General features: G+C 46.7%; 4 protein-coding genes across 4 annotated transcripts; 1 reads left to right on the top strand and 3 right to left on the bottom strand.

Moving 5' to 3' along the window:
- Positions 1 to 122: 122 nt before the first annotated feature.
- On the top strand, positions 123 to 607 carry TERG_11705 (uncharacterized protein). Its single transcript, XM_047750776.1, has one exon. The coding sequence runs from the start codon at positions 132 to 134 to the stop codon at positions 393 to 395; it is 264 nt and encodes an 87-aa protein (XP_047605389.1). The 5' UTR covers positions 123 to 131; the 3' UTR covers positions 396 to 607.
- Positions 608 to 1,769: 1,162 nt separating this feature from the next.
- TERG_01349 (uncharacterized protein) lies at positions 1,770 to 2,422 on the bottom strand (the record flags this gene model as incomplete). The annotated part of the gene is made up of 2 exons (XM_003239319.1): positions 1,770 to 2,251; positions 2,380 to 2,422. The coding sequence occupies 2 exons, from the start codon at positions 2,420 to 2,422 to the stop codon at positions 1,770 to 1,772; spliced, it is 525 nt and encodes a 174-aa protein (XP_003239367.1).
- A 599-nt stretch (positions 2,423 to 3,021) lies between these two features.
- TERG_01348 (uncharacterized protein) lies at positions 3,022 to 3,539 on the bottom strand (the record flags this gene model as incomplete). Its single annotated transcript, XM_003239318.1, has 3 exons — positions 3,022 to 3,311; positions 3,370 to 3,442; positions 3,504 to 3,539. The coding sequence occupies 3 exons, from the start codon at positions 3,537 to 3,539 to the stop codon at positions 3,022 to 3,024; spliced, it is 399 nt and encodes a 132-aa protein (XP_003239366.1).
- A 1,706-nt stretch (positions 3,540 to 5,245) lies between these two features.
- Positions 5,246 to 6,614, bottom strand: TERG_01347 (TIGR01456 family HAD hydrolase; the record flags this gene model as incomplete). Its single annotated transcript, XM_003239317.1, has 2 exons — positions 5,246 to 6,176; positions 6,241 to 6,614. The coding sequence occupies 2 exons, from the start codon at positions 6,612 to 6,614 to the stop codon at positions 5,246 to 5,248; spliced, it is 1,305 nt and encodes a 434-aa protein (XP_003239365.1).
- Between the last annotated feature and the right edge of the window lie 1,670 nt (positions 6,615 to 8,284).

Here is an 8,284-nt window from a genome sequence, read left to right as displayed (position 1 = left end):
CATGTTGCTCTACACCACGAAGCAGCATAGAACACAACCCAAACAACCTCCGGCATCAAACCTCAACGGCATCAAGCAAGAAGCCAAGCAGCCTTCTCGTCAAACGCCGCGGGGAAAAGGTAGCGGGTAAAATGGGTAATGAAATCACGCTTCCTGCGAAAGTACAACGGCCAATCGAGATTGAACATGATCAAATTCATGAAGATGACGACAACAATTCTATCCGCTCGTCCTCGTCGCTGTCTCGCTCGAGTAGCAACGTACTCTCTCGTTCGAATACTCTTCCCCATCGCATGCACGATAATACCGTTGCACCCACCGCGTCTTCTTCAAAGGGGTACAACAAAGTGACACCATCAAAGCGCGGCGGGGATATGTACCTCAGCATCGAATAATATCCCTCCCTTTCTACCGACATTGTTACTCAAGTTTAGCTCCTTTTAACCCTTGTGACTTTTTTACCTCTTCTTTCTAACTACCACTACTTCTCCTTTTTCTCACCAGTTACGCATGGGTGGCGCACTTTGACTTTTCATTTTTTTGATTCTACACTTCTCATTCTCAGCTTTTTTTCTCTTCGTTCTTTGTAGAACTATACCAGTTCTCCTTCTTCCTTTGCTCCTTTTTAATTTTTTATTTTTTATTTATTTTTTTTTTTTCTTTCGGCTCTTCTTTTCTCTTTTTTGGCTTAGCCTGATTCGGTTACCCCTTTCAGTTTATGCTGCACTAGAACCCAGTTGTTGCCTGTTTTTTTACGTTCTTTTTGCTTATTTGCTTGCTTCGAATCTACATGTTTAACTAATGACACGGCACTGACGGCAGAGCCTTGCTACATACCCGCTACCTAAGGCATGAAGAGGTTGTTTCCCTTGTCCTTGTTTTCGCTTCGTTTATCCGTTGCCTGGCCGGGCCTGCCATCAGGCTACTCCCGCTCCGCCTTGTGCGATCTGCACATTTCTTTTTTGCCCCTATCTTTTTACTACTTACTACTGTGAAGTGGTTAATCATGTTACATACAAACCATACATGTACATAGGAGTGAGCATTCAGCTAAAAGGAAAAAGAATGCTACAAGGATAACTAAATCTAAAAGTCACGTTGCGTAAGATTCTTTTCTATATAGTCAAATCACATGGAGTATGATGGATCCGTGTGGTGGTGGCGTTGTTTTTGACAGCTAACTGTAACTTAGCTGTCATGCCTGTGATCGACTCAGCCGCCTTTGCCGTTGCCAAGAAGAGACTATTTTTAGTCCCTCATGTTCCTGCCTGTTGGAAAGGCTATTTTATCATTTTTCATCGCGCCGTTTGCTTGGACGCGCTTCGAGTTACGCTGCTGCTCATGCCACTTCTCCGTCCGCCCTGGGTGTGTTTGTTAGAGCCGGGTAGCGAGCGGCCTGAGGGCTGACTACCCTGAGAAAAGCAAAAAAAGAACTCAAACTGACTGCATAAGGCGCGGGGATGATGTCTCTTGCTGACAAGCTTCATTATTGTGCAGAGTAAAGTAACTAGTTGCTGTCCCTGGTGGGGGCGGTCTTTTTGCTGATGGCCTACGGAGCTCCTGGTAACAATTCACGCCTTCTGAGATAGAGGGTAAAAAAGACGAGAACAGCAATTATTTATATTCGTATCACATAAGAGATAAAAAGGCTACGAGCTGAACCGAAACAGTCTTGAGTATAATGAAGACAGCAACCCCGGGACGACATTTATAATAGAGAGATAAGAGAGGGGAGTCATTAATTAAACATGCTGTGAAAAGGGACGACACTACAGTTGAGACTTCTTTCCAGCCTTCTCGATCTCCTCCAGGATGGTAGCCTTGAGCGACTCCGGCTTTGTGGTACTCGCCCATCGGCCGACGACCTTCCCTTCCGCATCGACCAGGAACTTCTCAAAGTTCCACTTGACCCTCTTCAGGCCCATGAGACCAGGCATCTCCTTCTTCAGCCAGTTGAACACCGGCGCAGTGTTATCGCCGTTGACGTCTATCTTGCCCAGAACAGGGAAAGTGACGCCGTAGTTGACCTGGCAGAAGGACTGGATCTCATCGTTGCTCCCGGGGTCCTGGCTGCCGAACTGGTTGCACGGGAAGCCCAGGATGGTGAATTTATCTGGGTGAGAGGCTGTGATTGACTTGTAGAGCTCTTCAAGGCCGGCGAATTGTGGTGTAAAGCCGCATTTTGACGCGGTGTTGACAACAAGGACTACTTTGCCTTTCAGCGAGGCGAGGGGGAACGGCTCTCCTTTCTCTGCAAGTCATTACATGGTTAGTAAGTTAAATGGCGCATAACTAGCGGGGAGGACGCAAAAGGAGGAATAAAGGGCATTTTGGCGCTGGTGTTGGTGTTGGTGTTAGTATTGTAGTGCTAATGCTTACTATCAACTGGCTCGAAGTTGTAAAAGGACGTAGCTGACGACATCTTTGCGGAGAAGACCAGAGTATGCGGTGGGGAGGATGACAGCGTCCTTCTCGTAGCTCTTCGAAGATGGAACTGGTGATAACGGTGGCTATGAGGCACTGGTCCTGGCTGAAGCGACGAGACGCCGGCTTTATATGGCAGCTTTGTACTCGACGGACGAAAATGGAAGAAGTGCAAGGCAACCTGCGCTGGCCGACGCAGCGTCATCGTCATCGCGACTAACTCATTTTTCTGTCACGGCCAGCCAGCGCTCTCGTTGCTTGGCTTGAGGGAAGTCGAGCAACTGCCGAGGTATTATTGCCTGATGCGGATGGCACTGGTGCCGCTTTCAGAGACGCTTATGTAATACACATGGCCAGACCTTAAAGTGAGCCAGCTACGAAGACAGCGAGAGCAACAGCAGGACGCTTGCGGACAGGAGTAATACTTCAGATAGACTCGTACTGGATTCTCACTAGAGCTCGGCGGCCGGAAGTTGATCAAAAGAAAGTACGAGAAAGTACATACAGGCCCGAGTTACCACTTCTCACGTAGACAAAACTCATCCCAGACCAAATAGTTAGCTGGCTGCCTGGTTAAACGACAAGACAAGAGACGATTCAGACGTCCTCAGACTTAATTTCCTGCTTAACCTCCTGCTTGATCTCCGTTTTCACTTTCTTGGAGCGGCCATTCTTCTTTGGGGTCGCGGAGTCAGGGACAGAGTCAGATTCGGCATCATCAACCTTAGCTCTTTCACGCTTTGCAGACGCAGGAGACTTCGTTGGAGTTTTGGCATCCTTTTTTCCGCCCTTAGACGGCGTAGATGGGTTAGAGACAGACGCCTTGTCTCCGAGAGTCTTGGTTTTGATCGCCCAAATCTGGTATTGGATGGACTTGACATTGTAATCTGGCACTTTGCTTTAGCCACCCTTTCAATTGAATAGTAAGAACGAGACGCGACTTACCAGGGCCCATGAACTCGGAGATAGCTTTATAATCGAGCTTTCCAACGCTTGTTTTCAAGACGGCTATTAATAACTGCGACTTCCCCGTTAACAAGCACGTTGATAACGCTGTGTTCGTCCTTGAAGAGTCATACCTTAGCCCTTGCGGCATCATTCCACGTTGCAGGCATGTTTGCAAAGTCTGATTTAACGTCCTAGCAGCTGAAAGAAGGTGGTAAGATGATGTACCGGTAGTGTGAACGGATATCGAGTCAAAAGTCAAGGATAGCCAAGGGGAGAAAGAAGGGGGGGAAAGAGAAGGAGAAGCAGAATATAAATAAACAAAACAAAGCCTTGCCCTTAATGATCGCATCATGTTACGCAGACAACGACGCATAACTAAAGGACATATCAGACGCTGAAGCATAAAAGAAATAGAAGCATAGCAATAAGGATACAGAGCATTCAACTTAACAGATAAAGTGATCGACATCACAGGCTGTCCTATGATAGTGGAAAAGGCCCTATTACATAGATATGTTTAACATAGATTAAATCATCATGGTCAGAATATATAATCAGGGGATATCTGATTAAATATTCTCCTTGAATTGAGGGTATCTCCGCCTCCGAATGGTATCTCGACATCTGAATTGAGCCCTAGCTTTACACGGGTGAAAGGCCAGAACTAAGTCATTTGTTAATGGGTGGTAGTCTTGCTTTTCCCTTTTCTAGAGAAGATACTCATGCAATTGCAACTACTTGCAAAAGATTATTTGCTTCCTTGGAATAGTATCCATTAGCTGGGTATACTAATGTTTCCGCAACCTTCTCATTATAGTGCTCGGCGGTCGTCTAATCCAGGATTTTTAAGAATTTTCTGGCAGCTGTGGTGTAAAAAGCATCTATTCCTCAATATATCAGCGAGTTGAGGTACACCCCAGCCCATAAGCGGGCAGATGATAAATAGATAGGACCGTAACATTTGGTAGTTATAGTATCACCCCTATGAATATACCAATATGTTAGTGCATTTGAATCACAATACACATGGAATGAGGAGGACATACAGCTTCTATACGAAGCTCTCTTTTGTGACTTGATAAATGTATTATTCACATAGCCCTCCTGCTAGATGAAACATCAAAGGAGCTGCCAACACAGGGCTGTTTAACCCATGTAGAATAGCAAAGCCCCGCTAGCTAGCTGGGACGAGACATAGAAACAACCCGAAATAGCCGAGCAAGCTGTATAGATCCTGCCTAGCTGTAGGTCGGGTGTGAGGAAGTCACCATCTCTGATGTTGATGAGTTCTTACGAACCGGTAAGTGCTTTCTCTGCTAGAAGGAGCAAAGAGCGAGTCATGTGACAACGTTTTTTCTTCGTATTTCAGCTAAACTCCAACCACCCTCCAAGTTCTAAGTGAAAAACGCCATCTACAATCATTTATCGTCATTCCACACATAATAAACCATTCAAATCATGTACAAATGTCCTCAAAATAGCTGTCATTTCCCTCCTTTCTCCACAGAACCTCTATAAATACCGCGCGGATAAGTGATATGAACCAGGTTTTCGTGACCCTAACCAGGGGCGATGGGAGTGGATTCTTTAGAACAAAATATCGGCAGCCAAACTCCTAACATGACATGGGATGAAATAATGCAATGCCTGAAGATGCAGATGAGAAGGCGTCCCACGCCTTCGGCATAATCAGCAGAAAAGGAGTGAGCCGAAAAGGAAAAGGGGTCGTCAATATCATCTCAGAAATAAAAATTCCAACAAAAGAAACAAGTCAATGAACAAATGAAAAGAAGCTAGTATCACAGGAGGCCATTATTTCAAGGTCCTCGAGCCCCTCCTTGATTGTTGGGAGCTAGGTATCTTGATGACACTCCTACTCAGCCTCTGGCCTTTTGGGTTCGGTCTCCTCAAGAGCTTTTTCGAACTCCCTCTTCATACCGAAGTTAACAGCGTCGAGCACGTTGGGAACTATTTTCTTTGGTGCATAGCGTGGGGTTGTCCCCTTCTCAAAGACTCCTGTCTCAACCAGAATCGAGTACCAGAGAGTCTCGCTCACATCGGACTCGTTGTACTCGTTTGTACCACGGATATCCGATTCAGGGGTGTCCCCAACGAAATACACTGTCTGTGGTGGGGAGTTGATGCCATGGGTCTCCTTTCGCCATTGCTGCAGAAGTCTTGTGGCAAACTGGAATGTGCCAAGTTGAGGCTTGCCGAACGCAATGGTCTTCAACTCCTTTCTGGTGACGGCCTTGAATAGAGCTTCGACAGACGCTCGGAGAGCTCCCATACCGATACGGGTATGCTCATGAGATGTTGACCAGACGATATCATTGTGGGAGAAGTATACTGGTGGGCCCTCCTCGAAGGTCTCCGAGCGTGTCCCTATCTTGCCACCCTTGGACATGCACAAGTCAAGGATGATCTGCTGATCACCAGCCCAATCCCTGCTGTCTGCGAACACAAAAATTGCTTCGATGACCAGATTGTCAAAGTCGCGAACACGGGAGTTCTTGTACTCTTCCTCGGTCAATTTTCGGAACGGAGTGGTATCCTTGTTTGTCTTGATGATGTCCCCAGGCGTCACGACATCACGGAAACCATAACCCTCTGCTACAATGCGACACTTTTCGCCTTCACCGCCAACAACGAGAACTGTTTTATACTTCTCTGCCATCTCTCGCATGGGAGTGTGTCCACAGATGAACTGGCCAGGTGAAACGTCATATTCGAGTTGCCTGCTGAGATCAAGGCATCGCTCTTCCTCGGTCTTGCCTCCACCATTTGTGACAAAGATGTATGGCCTAATGTCGGTGAGTTGTCAGCGAAAGGAGAGTACTCTGATTCCAGGGAAATGAGCATACATACACTTTGACTCCATACTTGTTTTCTCCGTTCAGCACTTTCAAGGCTTCCACGGCTGCGGGAATTGCCTTTCCACCACGGATAAGGACGCCATCAATATCGAAGGCGAAGGCATACCTATCAGTTGCTATGACCGGGACTCCGCTAACTGGGGATACGGCTCTGGGTGTGACTTCGGCAGATGAGTTCTCCTCTTCTAGATGGTATTTGGCGACGCCGATGGATTTTGCGGTTTCATAGGCAGCCGTGCTAGCCATCAAGTGTTTTGGTGGCACAACCACGTTTGGTCCATTGACCAGATCCTCCCTGGTTGAGGACACATTAGATAGACGGCGGACTCTTGGTGTCCCAGAGTGATATGATTCCGTAGTTGCCATGGTTGTGGTTTGTTGGGAGTTCTCGACGAGGAAAGAGTATATTTTCTTTCCGCGCACTCACTTGAGATATAGCTAAATATACCGATGGTAAGAGTAACAGGGATCTAATATCAAGAACGAATTTGCCTGCAAACGACAATTAGAGCAGAGACGCCCTTTAGGATAGTGGGAGCGGATTGTTTCTTTCTTGAAATCGACGGGTTTCTTTTCCGCCTCAAGAACAATGTCTCTACCGTGAAAGAAAAAAAAGATGGTGAGCAGGGAAGAAAGCCTTATTGGAAGGAGCGGGCGAGCTAATTATATATTACTGTTCATTTCACGCCAGGCATACTAAGGGTAACAAATAATATAGGGGATGTTCTACCAGCACAACGGCAAAGAAATGATGCAACGCCATCAACCCGGCCTCTTGACTAAGAACCTAGATAGCCATGGGCCCACCCAGCTCAGACGCTGAACAAATGACGGGCTAGCAGTTCGAAAAGTTACCAAATCTTTTCCCTTGCCATAATTCACCAGAAATAGGAACCATGGAACTCTTACTCACTAACAGATTTTCCGCTTATTTTTCCCTTTCAGCCTGATTGCTCTGGCGATCCACATCTTTTTTCCAGTTGCCGCAGGGAATTGATATCATCATGCATCGGGTGTTGAGATTGGGAAAACCCGCCTCCGATCTCTCCGATCCTTCTCTCGGCCCACACCGGGGTGACACACTGGCAACCTTAATCGAATGTAGGCTTTTTCTCTCATTTTTTATATCCTCCAGCGAAGAGTCAGGAAACACAGAGTAACGGCAAAGATGAGGATCCACATGGCTGGTGGTTGGGGCACGTCGGACGTGACAGCGTCTTCGCAAGACATCCCTCCAGCCGACTGGCCAATGAGTAAGGGCGTTCCTGGGGCAATCTCCACCGGGTAGGCCCTTTTGGCTTGGAGGACAAGGGGAGTGACGGGAGTAGACCGAGAGGTCTGTTTCGATGTCAGGGTTTTATTGTTATTGTTGTTTGGCCGTCAAATCTGCAACGATGAGCTGCTACTGTACAGACACGGGAGGCAAGTAGTCTGTCACAAAATCAAAAGCTCGTACTCTGTACATGTATATTGCCGCAATCTGCCCAACTTTCTAAAACCCGTGAAGTCTTGAAGAATGTCCATCAATACGTGTAAGAAGAGTAAACAATAAGAAGTCCTCTCCAAATTCCCAGGATATCTGGGGTCTGCCTCCACGAGTTTCGATAATATATTTGCAAGTGGACCGCGGTCATAATGACGTCTCCTCGCATATTATTTCCTATACCGTTGTCACACCAGAGGATAGGAAAGTACTCCTGCTATATTGATATTCCCAAGGTCAATCGAGGATAACTTGACTCTGGTAAAACCACTCCGGTCTACCGCTTATCTTCTGGTACATATTCACCGCCTGGTAGTACTTGTCAATGTATTGTCTCATCGTCGTATGAGTAGAAGTAATCTCGATGGGCCTTGATCCACAAACTGGTGGAGATGTTGATATATACAGTTGGACATTGTATGCACGAAGGCGCTGCACCTACAAGGATCGCCTAACAGTGAAAACGAGGGCAATTCCCGATATTGAAAACATGGTGGGAGTGACCCAAGAACAATTGAGATTTATTAAGGGGATTTTAGGGAATGTATTCCGT

The sequence above is a fragment of the Trichophyton rubrum genome (genome assembly GCF_000151425.1).
Source record: "Trichophyton rubrum CBS 118892 genomic scaffold supercont2.1, whole genome shotgun sequence".
In the NCBI taxonomy this organism is placed as follows: Eukaryota; Fungi; Ascomycota; class Eurotiomycetes; order Onygenales; family Arthrodermataceae; genus Trichophyton; species Trichophyton rubrum.
Note: the sequence above shows the minus strand (reverse complement) of the source record. Positions and strands in the feature narration are given on the sequence as shown.